Source organism: Anguilla rostrata, chromosome 19, assembly GCF_018555375.3.
Source record: "Anguilla rostrata isolate EN2019 chromosome 19, ASM1855537v3, whole genome shotgun sequence".
NCBI lineage: Eukaryota > Metazoa > Chordata > Actinopteri > Anguilliformes > Anguillidae > Anguilla > Anguilla rostrata.
In genome coordinates, this window is record NC_057951.1 from 5,002,531 (window position 1) to 5,020,945 (window position 18,415).

The window sequence follows — 18,415 nt, forward strand, 5'->3', positions numbered from 1 at the left end:
GATGATCTTTAGAAAGCGTAGAGGGTTTGCAGATAAAGTGCATCGAGTTTGCATCTCTTCACTGTGGATGATCTTTAGAAAGCGTAGAGGGTTTGCAGATAAAGTGCATCGAGTTTGCATCTTATCACCGCTGATGATCTTTAGAAAGTGTAGAGGGTTTGCAGATAAAGTGCATCGAGTTTGCATCTTATGACTGTAGATGATCTTTAGAAAGCGTAGAGGGTTTGCAGATAAAGTGCATCGAGTTTGCATCTTATGACTGTAGATGATCTTTAGAAAGCGTAGAGGGTTGCAGATAAGGCATCGAGTTTGCATCTTATGACTGTAGATGATCTTTAGAAAGCGTAGAGGGTTTGCAGATAAAGTGCATCGAGTTTGCATCTTATGACTGTAGATGATCTTTAGAAGCGTAGAGGGTTGCAGATAAAGTGCATCGAGTTTGCATCTTAGACTGTAATGATCTTTAGAAAGCGTAGAGGGTTTGCAGATAAAGTGATCGTTTGCATCTTATGACTGTGGATGATCTTTAGAAAGCGTAGAGGTTGCGATAAAGTGCATCAGTTGCACTCTTCACTGTGGATGATCTTTAGAAAGCGTAGAGGGTTTGCAGATAAAGTGCATCGAGTTTGCATCTTATGACTGCAGATGATCTTTAGAAAGTGTAGAGGGTTTGCGGATAAAGTGCATCGAGTTTGCATCTTATCGCTGCTGATGATCTTTAGAAAGCGTAGAGGGTTTGCAGATAAAGTGCATCGAGTTTGCATCTTATCACCGCTGATGATCTTTAGAAAGTGTAGAGGGTTTGCAGATAAAGTGCATCGAGTTTGCATCTCTTCACTGTGGATGATCTTTAGAAAGCGTAGAGGGTTTGCAGATAAAGTGCATCGAGTTTGCGTCTCTTCACTGTGGATGATCTTTAGAAAGTGTAGAGGGTTTGCAGATAAAGTGCATCGAGTTTGCATCTTATGACTGTAGATGATCTTTAGAAAGCGTAGAGGGTTTGCAGATAAAGTGCATCGAGTTTGCATCTTATGACTGTAGATGATCTTTAGAAAGCGTAGAGGGTTTGCAGATAAAGTGCATCGAGTTTGCATCTTATGACTGTAGATGATCTTTAGAAAGCGTAGAGGGTTTGCAGATAAAGTGCATCGAGTTTGCGTCTTATCGCCGCTGATGATCTTCGAGAGACGGCGGGAACGCAGAGGGACCTGTCGCTCAGCTGGGAGCGCCGTGCCAGCGTGACGGAACGCCACTGCAGAAATGATTGGAATCCCTCCAGAGGGACTCATTCCAACGAAGGACTGAATACGTTGTAACAGAGATTGGCGATTACGCAGAATCGGACTAGATTGCATTAAGCATACGGCGCCTAGATAAACTGCGAACGTTTATAGCCACAGAGCTTAAAAATTAGACAAGGAGAAAACAGTGATGAGACTGAGAAGAAATGATTCCGGATTGTTCCGGGAATGTACACACGTTCATATAAATAATTATATTTAATGACGTAAAAATGAATATCATTTTAATGGAATTTATTGGTGCGTTCGTTCCAGGGATAATCTGTCGTTTTAGCTGTGGCCACCCGCAAGACCACGCTGAAAAATGTTGCGCGACATTTCGGTTTTGTGGCTTGGCGGCTGCTACAGATCGCGGCGGCGGCGAAGATCGCCAGTGGATTCCGTCCGCCTTTCTCAGGCGGCTTTGAGCAGCGTCTGGACGTGCCCGTTTTTCTCGCTGCCGGTGGTTTGTGAGGTCCTTCCTTCCGCCTAACCGAACTGACCGTCGGGGAAAACCCCGAGCTGCGTGCGTGTTACCCGGGCAAGATTGTGTGGACGACCGCGCGTTCTCTCATCGACCCTGCTCTTTCTGTCTGCTCTGCTTTTTCAGATTTGGATAACAGCTTGTGTCGGCATCTTACTCTATACCACGTTTGCTGCATGTTCACGAGGGACTGGAAGTCAAAGAATCGACGATGAGGAAAGAATCTCCTTGCTGGTAAGGCATTTATTTCGGGGCGTGAGGTTTCCCGAAAATATTACCTTCTGGAGCCGAACCTGACGAAAGTCTGTGACGATGTACAGAGGATGTACTGGCGTTAGACTTGCAAAAAAGGCCTGTTAATGTTTATTCCAGGACGAAGAAGCCAGAATTGGTGGGATTGAGATGTTTGGGAACAGCACGCGTTTCTGTACAAAATTTATGATTCAATCTCGAGTTCCTCCGTGCTTGGAAGTTCTTCAGTCGACCCTTCTATTTCATATCAGTCATATTTTCACTTTTTTTCTCCAGATTTTCTGCACGTAGAAAATAAAGATTGTGCGCGTGTAATAAAAAAGAAATGGATTAAAGCTTTACGGCTTTACGGAATTTACCCATCATGCACTGCAGGAGCTGGCCAGAGATGACAACCTTCGCTAGGAAATTAACACGTGCTGTTTTTTTTTGTTCTTTTATGGCAGAAACAGAATATACCGAAAAATTACAAGATCCCAGTGCGCTTCGTTCCCAGAAACACGGTAGGTTGAGCACTTTCCTCACTCCAAACAATGAGAGAGAGAGAGAGCGGCATAATCCTAGAACGGGGATCATGCTTAAAGCCGAGCACGTGGTTGCCTGTATTATGCCCGCCTTATAATTGATCCGGTTGTGGGTTAAGGGATTTACACGGTGGCTCCCTTCCACCAGCTGGCTGAGTGGGGCGACACGGCTCAGGTGGTAAGAGCGGTTTGTCTGGCAGTCGGAGGGTTGCCGGTTCGATCCCCCTGCCCTGGGGCGTGTCGAAGTGTCCCCCGAGCAAGACACCTAACCCCCTAATTGCTCCCAACGAGCTGACTGGAACCTTGCATAGCAGCCCTTTCACTGTTGGTGTGTGAGTGTGTGTGTGTGTGTGTGTGTGTGTGAATGGATGAATGAACGAGAGGCATCAATTGTAAAGCGCTTTGGATAAAAGCGCTATATAAGACTGCAGTCCATTTACCATTTAGCTGGTGTAATAACGCTTAGCGGTGTTCTTCTTCTTCTTGCGTTTCAGAGCGGGATGTGCTGGGTGGAACTCAACACGTTTCCCCTGGAGGAGAGCTTGAAGGCCCTGGCGAGCACGTTCGGAAACGTCTCCTCCAACCGGATCGACATCAACACGTTCATCTACAGGCTCCAAAACGTGCGCTATCGCATACAAGCCACCATGGTGGGTGCCCCCCCCCCTCGTGTCTTTTAGCTCTTGGCCGCGGCGTCGCGAAAAACCCTGGAAGGTGCTGACCCTCGCGCCCCCTTCTCTCGCCTCCCTTTGCGTCCCCCCCCACGCAGGAGACCACGATGGAGGACTTCAAGTGCCACTACAGGAGGGAGGAGTGGCCGACGGAGGACTTCTTCGACTACGTCCGGGACTTCCTGAGCGTCGCCGAATCGAAGGAGGCGGGCGAGGGGGGCGAGGAGTGCGAGTCGGCCCCCTGCGCGACGGCCGCGCCCGCCGCGCCCACCCAGCTCCCCGCGGAAGGTGAGCGCGAAAGGGTCACTTGTTCAGCGTTCCTCACCCTGTTTTGTCACACATTCAATATTCCCATGAGATTCCCAGTTGCTGATTTTGGCTCTATAATATTAGCCTTTCCTATACTAAACCCAGAAATGAGCTCTCTCAATGCATTACTTTACATTACGTTACAGGCATTTAGCAGACGCTCTTATCCAGAGCGACTTACACAACCTTTCACATAGCATCTACATTGCATCCATTTATTCAGCTGGATATAATACTGAAGCAATGCAGGTTAAGTACCTTGCCCAAGGGTACAACTGCAGTGTCCTAGCGGGAACTCGAACCTGAAACCTTTCGGTTACAAGACCAACTCCTTACCCATTATACTACACTGCCGCCGCTATGCGTATACAAATATATATTCTGGCACGGTAACTCATAAAAAACAACAACAAAGTGGTTGCAGTGCAGTGCCTATAAACAGCAGCGTAGGTGTCTCCCAGAATTCCAAGGTGATAAATGTTTACCCTGGTAATTATCCTTGCTTTGAACTGTCAGCGTTAAGGACGCATTCTGTCCCAGCCATTGTGTACATGCACAATGGAAACACAGGTCACACGCAGATGCAAGGCTATAAATACGCACAAATGGAAGGTTATTTTAAGGAGCACAGGAAATCCGAAGCTGGATGTTAGCAGGCGGCTAAAATACACATGTACTCATAAGGAGGACAGATAGCTGGACATTAGCAATGGGTTTGAATCCACACACAATATTACAGAGGACAGTTAGCTGGATCTTAGCAGTAGGCTAAACTCTGCATGCAGTCATAATGAGGACAGATAGCTGGATGTTATCAATGGGCTCGTATCCACACGCACTATTACAGAGAACTGGATGTTAGCAGTAGGCTAAAATCCACACGCACTGTTGCAGAGACAGAGGACGGACATCTGAACGTTAGCAGTAAGCTAAAACTCCACGTGAACTCATAATGAGGACAGATAGCTGGACGTTAGCAGTTAGCCGTAAGCTAAAACTCCACATGCACTCATAATGAGGACAGATAGCAGGACGTTAGCAGTTAGCCGTAAGCTAAAACTCCACATGAACTCATAATGAGGACAGATAGCAGGACGTTAGCAATTAGCCGTACGCTAAAACTCCACATGAACTCATAATGAGGACAGACAGCGGGACGTTAGCAGTTAGCCGTACGCTAAAACTCCGTACGCGCTCAGAGTGAGGATGGAGAGCTGGGACAGACACAGGATATCCCCTCCGTGCGGCCGGTGAATAGACAGGGGGGATTAAGGCGACCGCCTGGCTCTCCCTCATATCTCTTACAGTGGCAGTAACGCCCACACCCCCCCCCCCACGGGCCTTTGTGCGGGAGGTCAAGGAGCTTTTTAAAAGTTCCCACGCTGCAGCGCCTGTTTCAGCGTGCCACTCTAAGGCTCCGCCCTTTCCTTGTAGGACCTTCCACCACCTCCCCGGTGAAAGTGGCTGACTGTTTGCCAGCGTCAGACTGCCAGACAAGTAAGTACACGCGCACACACACACACACACACACACAGACACACACACACACACACACACACACACACACACACACACACACGTGCGCACACACACACACACACACACACACACACACACACACACACGTGCGCAAACACACGCACATACACACTAACACACACAAACACTCACGCACACACACAAACATGCGCGCACATACACACACACACGCACACACATAGGCACGCACACACACAAACATGCGCACACACACACACACACACTCAAACACGCGCGCACACACACCCACGCATGCACTACAAACACACCCATACACGTACTACTTGCACACACACACACACACACACAGGCATGCTCATAAACACACACACGCTCATAAACAGATGCACACACACATACGCGCACTACTCTCACACACACACACACAAATAAAAATGAGCGGGGGCGGGGAAGCTTTGTGCGGGTGTGTGGTGAGGCGAGCGCGTGTGGCTGCGCAGAGCGGCGAGCCGCACTTTCCTGGTGCAAAGCCCTTCCTCTGGAATGCGGGCGCACCTGCCGCACAGACCGATGGGCAGATCGCCACCCCGGCCGCACCTGTCCGCCGGCAGGTTCGTTTCCCTCCAGTTCACCGAAGGGGGTTGTGGCTAAGGGTGGGGGGGGAAGGGCAGGTCGAGACACGGTGGCTGGACGGGTCTGGCCCACTTCCTGGTGTCTGCGCGTGGAGACGTCTGGAGCAGCGGGAGGCTTTGTTGTTTTCGCGAACCGCACAGCGTGACAAAACATCAACTGCCGACGCGTTAAATCGTTTCCCTTCAGAAGCTGCTTTTTTCCCCCCCCGTGCGGGCCAGGGGGGGAAGTTCTCACGCGGTAGGCCTGCGTTTATTCATGCCGTCGGATCGGGCGAATGAAATCGGGTGTTTTTGCACGGTGGCGGTTTTCGCCCCGTGCAAAAAGCCGAAGCTGACTGTCGGATGCGCGCGTGGTGTTTTCCTGGAAAGAACGGCATTTTGGGCAAACCTGTTTGCTCCGTCGAGAGAAGGACGTGTCAGAGAGGATTGTGGGTAATCCTCGGCACAGGCTTACAGAGAGCCAAGCCTCTTCGAAGAGGATAGGCGACGGCCAGACCTCTTTTGTGCTCGCTGGGAGAGACTTCGTTTCGCTGGTTCAAATTACAAGTCTGTCGCTGCTACACAAGACACCAGTAACTCTCCAACGGCAGTGCCACAGATTGGGAGGGGGGAGGGGGGGGGGTCACTTGGACACTTTGTCCGAGTCCCAGGATATGGGGCGTAACGATTTTTTAATTTGCTACAAAATATATGGCGTTTGGCCCCTCCCGATATATTTTCGTCCAGGGCCTGACAATTAATAGCCCTGGAACCTGGATAATATAAGAGCTCTGCCCAAGGGCACGTCAACAAGGCCGTTTGTGTTCCACTCGCAGCTTGGCAGGTTCAGTGCTACTATCTCATAAACGAGTGCAGGCTCTTATATTATCTTAATGCTTTACCGTTTCTTTAAATGACCTTTTTCACGGAAGTATTCAGAATTTGTTCTTTGTTTGTTAGGTTACCATAGTTAGCATAATTAGCACTTAGGCTTTAGCGATGTTAATGATGCCGTGGGCACAGGACGTTATTCAGTCTGGAAAACTTGAAGCTGTGATATGCAGACTCACGTCTTGCTGCATGTCTTTTTTTTAATTTTTTTTTTTACTTTTCCAGCAAAGGGGGCGGTTGAGGTGAATCGCTCTGCTCTTTTCGGTCGGCTGGGTTTGGCGAAAGCCGTTCCGCTTCGGGGGGGGGGGGGGCGGAGCTCTTGCCCCTGCGTGGGCGCTCTGAGCGAAGGGCCGAAGGGTGAATCGTTACAGAGTTTTTTGGAGTAGGCGGCAGGCCGATCCCGGAGGAGAGAGCGCCGGAGCTCTGGAGCCAGCGCTGTGTTCGCTCATGGGTCATTTTTAGGGCGGTGGTTCTCGAACTCGGTTCTTGGGGACCCCATGTGTGCGCTGGTTTGTGCTACAGCCAGTCTCTTGCTCAATTAAGTTTGTTGGTCACACGTTTTAAAAGCGCTGTCAGAATTTTCCTTCCCTTAATCTTATTATCACAATGCAGGCTTGGCTCATTATCACTTGCTTTGTTTTTGGGTTCGTCATTTTCTTCCAAAAGGTTAAGGGTTAGGGGGGGATGTGTCCACATTCTGACCAGTTGGGAGTATCAGTCTTTACTTTGAGCAGTGAAAATGTTTTTCTTAACATATTTTTATGTAATCATTTGCAATATGGCACTGTAAACACAATGGGCCTCGTTCACGAAACGCGTACGATCAACATTTGAACATAAACTGCGTCAAAGACCGTTTCCAGGAACATTCTGGCATTCATCATTTTCTTTCTTATCTGTATGTGTTCACGGCTGTTTCCTCATGCAAATCACATGTACAGGATTGCGCATAAAATTTACAAACAGCCAGCATTCATCACCTCACACACCTGGCATGTGCACAAAAACAAAGGTCTGCACGAGCGTCACGAATCTCATATTGTTTTCTCGTAGGAACATTTTTAAGAGCAAAAGCAAGAGTAATTTAAGCAACGTTTTGTGAATGAGGCCCAACGTGAATAATTGGACTTTTATTTTTCATGGCACGCGGGGCTATCTTCTGATGCATTTATCTAACGTGGTGGTGTACAGCTAGAGGTTAAGCAATCGGGAAAAATAAACAGGGAAAGAGCCCCAAATTAAGAAAAATGAACAGCTTGTCCATTTTGGAGATTGCAGTTGTGCTTGGAACAGAACCCGGCACGCTCAAAAAGGGGTCCCCCCGGACCGAGTTTGTGAAACACCTAGATTAGGTTTAGATTAGGGGCTGCGCACCAATGGGGCTCGTGCCAAAAGAGCGGAGGAGAACCGATAAAGGAAAAGCCGTGCCTCCAAGTTTCGAGAGGCGCAGTTGCACCCCCGGGGCTGAACTGCAGAACGTGCAGAAGTGCCAGCGAACGTCCCAGCTAGCGCAAAACGTCCTCGCAATTCCTCGCCCGGGAATGTTCCGTCAGAAGATTTAGCCGCCGCATGCATGGCGGCAACACTGCGAGAACATCTTGTGTTTTTGGGCTGGGCGCGTAGAGCGTACGCGGTAATAAAAAGTTGAGTTAATTCAACTCTGACCGAGCACGTACGAGCTCAGTGAGGACCGCGTGTACCCTGTAAGACTTGATTTAGCGCTGGACGTTCTGCCGTGCCAGATGAAAGCGGTGCACGTTCCGAATAAGACATTTTCTAATTTGCCAAACCAGGCAGTTAAATCTAATGGTCTTACAGTGGATTTCTCAAAACAAACATTGTTCTATGGTTTTGTTTTGTTTTTGTTTTCCCCCACTGCCGTGACACAATCCAGATTCGGCCACAAAACGTGTGGGGACATTTGCAGAACTCCAGATGCTTCCGCAAAAAAATGTCTTCGCGCGCGACAAACAGTTTGTTCGATATTCCAGGAAACCGACGATCTGCTTTTTTTTTTGGCGGATTTGCGTCCAAAAATCGTTTTTTAACCTGCCCTGTTGCAAATCTACCCCAGGGTTGATCGGGCACAAGTACACAAAAAAACAAATTACATATATTAACACTTCGGTATTTAATTTAATCGCGTTTCATTCGCTGCAACATTTAATTCGATTGCATTTAGTCGATTCCGCGTGCGATTCGATCGCAATTTAATCGATTCCTCGTTTATTCAATCATTACGTTAGCTCCGCCCCCCCCCGAACAGGACTCTGCATTCGCCTGCAGTACGTTCGGCACAAACACATTCCATGCTATTATGCTTGGCTCGGGAAGCCAACAGTTGGCGATGATTTAGTCATTTTGGCGGCCGATCCTTTTTTCTTTTCTTTTTTTTTTTTTTTTTTAGGATGTTCTCATGACATCTGACATCGGAGCGGCTCGCCGCCCGGGGACTGCGGTCGCCGTGCCGCGTTCCGACTGTTCCTCTTTTTCGAGGGCCTTATTAAAGTTTTATGTATCAAAGCGACCGAGGGGAAAAAAAAAAAAAAAAAAACTGTGAACACTGAAAACGGTCGACCGTTTGCCGACACGACCGATCTCTCTCCGCGGGAAGCGGAATGTTTCCTCCTGGCTGAAGGCGGGACGCCGTCGCCGTCCTCCTGAGACCCGCGCGCTTTTTCACTGGGAGGCCTGGAAAACTCGTGTTTGTCCCCTGTGGGGGACATGAGTCTCTGGCATTACTCTCACCGTATGTCCTGCTATGCTCAAACAAACTACAAGGGGATATTCAATTCAAAAAAAAAAATTATAATAATATTTTTCAAATATTTTCTCTGCAACATGCAAGATAAAAAAATGAAGGTACTTTATTCTGCCAGGTCTTAGGAGAATATAGAAGACTTTATGGTGATAATAATAATAATAATAATAATAATAATAATAATAATATTTGGTCCATGTGCAGGTGCCAAAAATGAGATTTTTTCCCCCCCAAGGAGGAATTCAGGAAGTAGCCAGAGCTAGCCCACACTAGCCAGCTAGGGCTACTGCAGCCCACCATGCCGCATCACAGTGATTCAGTTTACATTCTCTTAAACGGTCAAAAAAAGAAAAGAGTGTACATTACACAACAGATGTTATGTCTGAGTCTGACATTACCCGAACACTGCATCCCGACATCACTCGACGTGCAACCCTCTCTGAACACCATGTGCTATGAATAATATATGAGCGCTTGGTGTCTCCCAACCCTGTGTCTGGGGGGTGTTTTTTTTTTGTTTTGTTTTTATGACCATGTTGAGAGCTGCATTTATGAGCTCGTGTCACGAGGGCGTATCGCTGAAAGAACGCCGTCCTCTCCGCGCGTTAGAAACGCGTCGGTTGTGCCGCACGTCACGTCCAACAACGCTGTGATGTCGCAGATGTGAGCATTTAAAAATTGTCGTATGATCTCAGGGCTTTCCGTTTCTTCCGTGTCCTAAGTGGACGATTTCGAAAACGGTCCCTTTTAAAGACGAAGGGCCTGGAGCCAATCAGAATTTGTCCTTTGGCGCACGGTTGAATGATTAGTTTTTTGTGTGTTTGGAGAGGCCAGCCGTCACCGAGGTGAACTTGGAAAGAAAAAGACGTGCACTTAACCGTGCGATTTCAGGAGAAATGAATTTAAGGCGAGGTGCCAGCGTTTGATCTCCCGGCCAAACCGTCGTTGAGTCTTGACGGCACTTGTTCTACCTCACGCCGAAATATTGGCGGTGTGATTCAGAGCGACTGAATGGCGGTATTGTGCGGTGAGCAGGACATAAAAACTGTCCGCTGCACCTTAATGGCACAATAATGCACAAAATGTTTTGAGTACCATTCAGTTCGCCTGTAACTAAGAGTGGTGCCACATAACAGATGGGGAACTGGGCGACTAAGAGGTTGCGGGTTTGATTCTCGGCTGGGGCACTGCCTTTACCAATGTGCTAAAGCTGAACTGCTTTTTTAATAATCATACAGCTGTATAAGTAGACTGTGAATAATCATTCAGTTACATAAAAGGTAGCCTTTCTTTATCTAGGTGATCTCCACTGAAATAAAAGCTTTTCAAGGGAACCCTAACCAAAGCATTTGGGCAGCGTCCTCCTGAATACAGACCTGTAGCTCAGTTCAAGAGATTCCATTTTTAGAGCGTAATTGTGTGAAACCCTGCAGCCCCTTGGGGGTTCTTGAAGGCACTGTTGGGGATCCCCCTGGTCAGACTTGATTTGCAATGACTATATGTAGATTTGGGGAAATATTTGAAAATATAAAAACCCTTTTTGTTGAACAAATAGCGCTTTTTAATGTGTGATTGGGGTCCCCGCGATGCCTGGGCGGGTGCACCTGGATCCAAAGCGGTTGGGACCCCCTGTTGTCGTAAAGCGGGAACCCCACTGTAGGCCATTTCTGTCAGTCACCTGACACGATCACATGACCGAGCCCCATTCGCTTACTGTAAAAATGCATCTTCATTGACGCATTCACAGTGCATCTATTGAGCACTGTGTCAGATGAGCGTATCATTTTCTTCATTTTGTTTCAGCTGTTTTTGCTTGTTAGAGAACATAGCTGTGCTCAGTCACTCGGGGTCTGCGATTTAAGTCTGACCTAGCCTAATGCCTACTGTGTGAACTGGACTTCCTGTGTTCATGGCTACGGATAACTGTTACATAATGAGTCTTGTACCTTATTGAACCTGTGTTTTGCAGTTGTTCCAATGGCCTTCGGTATGCTCTTATTGTGCATCGCTTTGGATTACATTACATTACATTACAGGCATTTGGCAGACGCTCTTATCCAGAGCGACGTACAACGAAGTGTATAACCATAACCAGGAACAAGTATGACGAAACCCCTAGAGAGAAGTACCGGTCCAAGTGCAGGGAACAACCGCATAGTTCAACTTGGACCCTGAAGGTTAAACTGATTAACACTAACAACGAGAACGGCAACAACGCAGTCATAAATGGATAAAAGCGTCTGCCTAATAAATGTAACGTGATGCGATGTAATGACAACTCAGTGATAGTCGTTTGTCTTTTTTTTACTCTTTTACAGGAGTGGAACGGCAGTACCTTCCGGAAGACGCGCAGAAAGGCCTGCTGTCCCTGTTCCTCGTGTCAGTAGCTGCGAACATCTGTCTGTTAATTTGGATGGTAAGGATTGGATTCGGGGGGGGGGGGGAGCTATCCCATAATACCGGCGGCACCAGATTTTAATCTCAGACTCAATCTGACAGCGTTGGACTCGTCGCGCTGGTTGAAAAAGCATTCTTTGTCAAAGTCGTGACGTCGAAGGATTCACGAAAAAATGTAATTCCACGACACGACGTGGTCGATGCAAATATTTGACCTCCATTTCGTTCGCAACAGCCGATGACAGATCCTGCTTCTTGTTATCCGTAGAATGCGCTTTTGCGGTGAGGTTAATCGTTTCCTTGTCGTGTCGCGCGGTCGAGCGCTGAAAGAACGTCTCCGCTTTTCCTTTCGCCAGGTAAGAGGAAGAAGACAACGCGGCCCGGAGAGAAACGCCGAGAGCGGACGCTTGTTCCTGGCGGCGGAGGAGAACAGGCCCCCGTCGAATCACGGAACGTCGGAAAAGTCAGTCCGGTTTTACGTCCTCGCCGAACCTTAACTGCATACGTATTAACGTAATCGTATAAAGACGTGGATAATGGAAGCCATGCGGATGCCAGCATTTCCTTTAAGTATATGTGGGATTGCTTATCGCGCTGTGATTGACATTTGATACTTTTCTTTGTTCGTTTTTGTTCCGCCTTCTGCATTCCGTGAATTGTTTTGGTCACCCGCGAACGTCTTCTGTCTTCGCAGGAACAGGTTGAACGCCGTGAATGCGATTTAATCTCCCCCCGCTGCGAGAAATTAGGTGAGGAAAAAAAACACGTTTGAATTGAATTTTTACCGGCACCGCGCAAACAGATACGGGCCAGCGGGTCAGATAAGGCACCGCAACTGTGTCTGGCTGGGTACGATATCGCCAGGGCCCGGGTTTGACAGGAGTGCTACGCACACTAAAAAAAGATTCAAATGCGCGACACTGTTTTGTCACATTTTCGTTGTGAGGTTTTATCGACGCGCATTTTAATCTTTTTGCATCCGCACGGCACTTGCGGGTTCTGTTTAGAGGCCACAAACGCAGTGACGTGAGTGGCACATTACCTGCCTTGGTGGCTGTGGCAAACACGCCTGCCACAGGCCACCGAAGTGGCTTTCCTTGGGGCCCTCCAGCACAGAGACACAGGGAGATGATGTTCAAGCAGTCCAGATTTATTTCACGAGGGTTTGGCAAGATGGTAACAGCCAAAGTGAGCAGATGTTAAACCCTGTCATGACAGAAAGCTCCCTGATGTGGGTGGGGATGGCAGATTTAACCTGTGCGCAGTGATTACCTCACTACGCACAGGTGCAGCCACTCCTGTTCCTGGGTCCAATTAGCCTGGCCAATTATCTAATTCTTCACCAATTATCCAATTGGCCAGGTCTAATTAGCTTGACCCAGGGCAGGTGTGGCTGCTTAAACCAGCCATCCCCACACCACAGTGGCCAATTAAAGTACAGCATTTGATTGCCATTTCATAAAGCTAGACGATTGATAAGTGCCATTTGATAAGTGTCACTCAAGTGATTCCAAGCCAGAGATAAATAGTCTTTTTTTTAAATTAACGACTGTCTGGTTTCTGAATTTGACTATTTTTTTTTTGCCAAAAACTGATAAACTGCTGGCTTGTGGGCAGTGGTGTGAAAAGAAGCATCTGGAGAGTGCTTGTGTACTCCTCCCGGATTGGCTGTGGTGACCGCACAGCTGTATATGATTGGACATTCCAAATTGGGGGTGGGGGGGAAACAATAAGTAAATAAATAATGGGATGCTTTCTTTCTATCTAAATTTCTAATGCGTAACTTTAGTCTTAATCTCTCCCTCTCTTTTCTCTCTCTCTCTCAGGTCACTGTATTGAAGCTCCCTTCACATACAAGAAAAAGAAAAAAAAAGCAGCTCATTTCTTACTGTTCTGTGAAATGAAGGACACGCTTTGGTTTTTCTCGTCTAAGAACTTCTCTCCGACTTTGCCACGGACTACCAGGACTGAGCGCCCAGACTCATTCCCTTTCTTTCCTCCGGGGGGGGTGGGCGCAAAACCGACCGAAGAGGGGCGGGGCTTGGCGCGAGAGGGGCGGGGCTTCCTCCTCTCGGCCCTCGCAGGGCGACGGGCAGCGTGCGCCAGCTGTGGTTTTTGGGGGGGGGGAGGCGTGGCCGGACCACACCGCCGTTTGAGACGGACGGGCGACCTCTGACCTCTGCCCTGCCCGGCTGAATTTAAGGGACCGTAAAGGAATAAGAAAAAGTTTAAAAAAACGAATAATCTAAAGGCTGTTAGTGAGTGAGTGAACAGATCCAGAAGAACTCTTCTGAAGTCGCTTTTCGTCGTCGAAACCTGCCGGACTACAAATTCACCGCCCCCCGCGTTTGAACCTGGAAGAGTTTCAGCGGTGTGGGGTCGTCTCCGCTAGCAAATCGTCACCAAAATGGACAGGAAATGATAAACCTTTAACTGATATCGTTCTGGTTTTTTTTCTACGAGGAATATTATTGTTTCGTGACTACCTCTAGTGGCCCTGGTCTTTTGTTTTTTTTTTTCCTCGTCGCGTACCGCAATCACTGGCGCTAGCGACTGCTAGCGGCGGCCGCTTCGCGACTTTTTTCCGCGGACGACTTCAAAGTGCGAATGTCGGAATCGGGGCCCTCGTGGCGCCTGCACTGATTCCAAATCTTGAACTGTTCTGGTGTTGAGACTTTCTGCAAAAAGGGTTTTTTTAAACCGACAGAGCTACGTTTATTTATTTTTTCTCTTACGTACGGCTACAGCAAAGCTGATGTCACAGCAGCTCGGTGGGATGGGAGTGTTCTTTTACTTTTGGTCTGAATTTAAACAAAATGCGCCATCACACGCTTAAGGCTCATTGCTTTCAGCTTACACACATTTTCACCGAAAAATATCCAGATTTTTTAAATATATATATTTTGAAATGGAGCTTATCGGTTTACACCAATTTTCATCGGTGCGTCAAAAGAACATTGTTCCTGTTTGTGTGATATTAAGAAAAAAACTGTTCCCTTTTGGCGAAATTGACCCCTTGTCAAGCCCCACCCAAGTCCCGCTCTCCGTAGCTACTGCTGCTAATTCCGTGAAGCTTACGTTTCAGAAAGCGAGTTTCCACGGAAAGCCCACTAAGAGGACTCATCAGTGATATTTATCAGATTGAACACAGGCTATATCCCCCTTGTTACTCAAGCGACTCCCGGGTACCTTCCAGCGTACTACAGCTACTGCAATGCTCCTTGTTGCGTTTGACCTGTTTGACTTTATACGTACACATGCAACTAACTACACGCTTCGAGGTAATCAAATCAATAAGCTGCTGATTATAAGCTGCAATGAAAAGCAGTAAGATTTCAATATTTGGAATTAAAACTGAATTTTCACCCCGACCTTTGCATTGTTATTTTTAATGATCCCATTTTCACCTGGATTTTTGTATCAGGCCATTATTTCAACCGATTTGAACCCGTTTCTAAATATTCAAATTAAACACCAATAAATTTGTTGTTAAAAAAAAAAAAAAAAACTGAAAACAATGAGCCTTGCCAATATATTATATATCCGTTAACAGATATATTGTTATGAAGCTTGGTCTTCATTTGCTTTGGATTGTCACACTGGTCAAGCATCAATTCTCATTTGAGTGAGTTTTAAATGTCTCGAATACGCGCATGCTAATTCACTCTCAAAACTCGAGGGGATTCGTCCTCGTCTTGTGCAGTTTCGTCTGCGACCGCGCTAAGCCTTGTTTGTTAAACGCTTTTAAGGTGAACGAAAGCTATAGCCACTTCCTTTCATTTCGAATGACATAATATATATACGAAGAGGGATCATTTTGAGAAATGTGTATGTTTAAGGGCACGATGACATTTTTAAGTATAGTACATACTGTACGCGCAAGATGCACTTAGAGGTTTATTTCTACTGTACTTGAGTGAGAGACTTGTGGAGACGTCGGTGGCCTAATGCAATGACCGTTAGTGCGCAAGCTTGTGTATCAAAAGTGCAGTAAGCTTCACAGAGAAGAAAGTTATCGTATTTGGGGGAAACCTTCTCAGAACTTTGTTGCTAGCACTGTCAAAAAATACAGTGACACAGGAGCATTCTGTTGTTTTCTGGCTGAATGCGTACAAATGCATATCAGTCTGTTCTGAACTCCGATTGGACAAATACGCTCACGCCTTTTTCCGTTCATATTTGCCGATAGCTGAACTCACCAATCTTCTTTTGTGAAGAGGAAAAGAGAAAAAAAAAACATTCCCGTATTTGTGAATAGATGTTCAGGATAAATATTCTCTGGATCCTGGCCAAGTTCTGGCCCCCTTGCGTATGAACACTTCCCTAATGGACAGTCCTAGTGTCGCTGGGGTCCATCTTTTGGACCTTTACCCCCTGAACAAAAAAGCACGTCGGCAACAAGACTTACTGCTGTTTTTGCAAGATGTAATAACGTAAAACACGCAGCATATAGACTGGGAAACGATGCAGTTTAGACTGGACGTAAATCGTCCGCCCAGATATTCATTTCACTTTACTTTGCGTTGGTCATATGTCCAGTATACAGCCATTTAATAAAGGACTTCATTTATCATGCGTTTTGCTGTTGCTGTCGTTGCTAATGTTGTTGTTGTTGTTGTCTGCTCTGTTTGTTTTGCACCCAAAATGGTCCTTTTTTTATAGACCTTCAGTGGCCTGGAAAACACACAAAAAGTTCTGACCCTCCCCCCCAGGATGTGCTATAACAAAGAAGAAGAGAGTGCAGACGTACAACAGCTACTTCTGGAGCAAGTCTCAGTCAGCCATGCCTTTCATGGTCAAAGTGCATTGCTCTTAAAGTTTAAGCAGGAACTGCATTTGGTATCCATGCACGCTTTCAAAATTGATCTTCAGAAATGTATTTTTTACATATAAATTTTTCTGTGTAATTCATTTCTAAAACATATATAAATATGCTCTCTGGAAAGCTTTTAAAATCTTGTACAGCCAAACAAGGTCAAGCATGAAGAATGGTGTCTGAGGGTCAAAGGTCGCGGCAGAGGATGGAAACCGGGCCACCTCAAGCTGAATGTATTCAGACTTAGACTAGATTCTGAAACAGCCAATACACTGTTTATAATTGATCAAACATAACCCAGGGTTAATCTTTGGTTGGCCACTCCTAGCACGTTAGCACGTTATAAGTTTGCGCTGTGGCAATTTTGTAACTCTCCACTCACCCTTACACCCTTTGAATGTGAGTGCACGCGGACGGGAGCTGGTTGCGGTAGATCAAAGAGGCGGGCGCCTGTTCCGACTCGTCCGTTCGCATTGCTGGAGACGGCGCGTCAGCCGCGGGGAAGCGGCGCGGCCGTCGCCTGAGCCCACGGCCGTCTTTCCGCGGGTTTCCATAGCGATAACCGCGGCGCACAGCCGGTTCGCTCGGCTCCTGCGTGAGAGGGAAACGTTTCCGAAAAACGTCTCCGGGAAAGGGCGTGCGAGAGAGAGACGCGGGGCGAACCCCGAAACGCGTCACGCTCGCCGCTGTCCCCCGCGGGACCCCCCGATCCGCTGCCCCTGACGAGAAACGAACGGTTCCCCAAAAACACGTTCAGACGCCAGTACACGTTTTTGAAAGTGTTTTCATAAGAATTCTTCTTTACACGGTGTAAAAGAAGCAGAATTTCGCAGAAACAAATGTTTGGCGGGTTTTATGTTGTTCAGTGTGTGTGTGTGGGGGTGTGGGGGGGGGGCGTGGGGGGGGTTGGATTGCTGTAAATTTGACTTGGCACAAATGACGCAAAGTCTGGGGAATGATTAATATCGCTAATGTTAATGTTCCTTTTAAGTCCAAATATTTTCAGGCCAATGCATTCGATAAATTGTTTTCTGCATAGAAAAACAATAGTTTGTAGATCGCACTATTGTTAAAGAATGAAATATAGAATTGCTGTGGTGTTTTTGGACAAACTATGTCCTGGAACTTCACTCGAATCCTTTTGGAATGTTAATCGTCACTTAGTATCGCCCTTTCAATGTCCCATTGTTACATTTACAATAAAGTGTGTCTGGTAGTCATCACAGCTATAACTACTGTCATGTCAGTGAAACGTGATTCCATACACCTTACAACAGATGTAAAGGAATCAACATGACAACTTGATCCCATAATAAGCGAGACAGAACATCTGTTGGCTGTTATTCACATAATAGCCTGCATTCAATCAACATTAGTCCTGAGCTTGCACGTAAATGCAAGCGTTGGTGAGTTACTAACGTTTGGTGAGTTAGTTTGGTGTTTATCTGCATTCTAATCAACTGGTCCCCTGGTCCCCTGCATTATAACCAACTGGTCCTCCGCATTATAACCAACTGGTCCCCTGGTCACCTGCATTATAATCAACTGGTCCCCTTGTCACCTGCATTCTAATAAACTGGTCCCCTGGCCACCTGCATTCTAATCAACTGGTCCCCTGGTCCCCTGCATTATAACCAACTGGTCCTCCGCATTATAACCAACTGGTCACCTGCATTATAATCAACTGGTCCCCTTGTCACCTGCATTCTAATAAACTGGTCCCCTGGCCACCTGCATTCTAATCAACTGGTCCCCTGGTCACCTGCATTCTAATCAACTGGTCCCCTGGTCACCTGCATTCTAATCAACTGGTCCCCTGGTCACCTGCATTCTAATCAACTGGTCCCCTGGTCACCTGCATTCTAATCAACTGGTCCCCTGGTCCCCTGCATTCTAATCAACTGATCCCCTGGTCACCTGCA

The 18,415-nt window shown here is 47.1% G+C and overlaps 1 protein-coding gene across 2 annotated transcripts in view; it reads left to right on the forward strand.

Annotated features, from left to right (window-relative positions):
* Window positions 1-16,252, forward strand: part of LOC135245797 (uncharacterized) — a 35,155-nt gene extending 18,903 nt beyond the window's left edge. For both annotated transcript variants that reach the window (XM_064319074.1, XM_064319075.1), the window contains exons 2-10: window positions 1,891-1,998; window positions 2,463-2,519; window positions 3,035-3,190; window positions 3,310-3,499; window positions 4,955-5,017; window positions 11,599-11,696; window positions 12,034-12,140; window positions 12,372-12,426; window positions 13,504-16,252. In XM_064319074.1, the coding sequence (XP_064175144.1) occupies window positions 1,891-1,998; window positions 2,463-2,519; window positions 3,035-3,190; window positions 3,310-3,499; window positions 4,955-5,017; window positions 11,599-11,696; window positions 12,034-12,140; window positions 12,372-12,402 (810 nt within the window). In that variant the 3' untranslated portion in view covers window positions 12,403-12,426; window positions 13,504-16,252. The remainder of the gene's footprint in view (window positions 1-1,890; window positions 1,999-2,462; window positions 2,520-3,034; window positions 3,191-3,309; window positions 3,500-4,954; window positions 5,018-11,598; window positions 11,697-12,033; window positions 12,141-12,371; window positions 12,427-13,503) is intronic.
* Window positions 16,253-18,415: the final 2,163 nt, after the last annotated feature.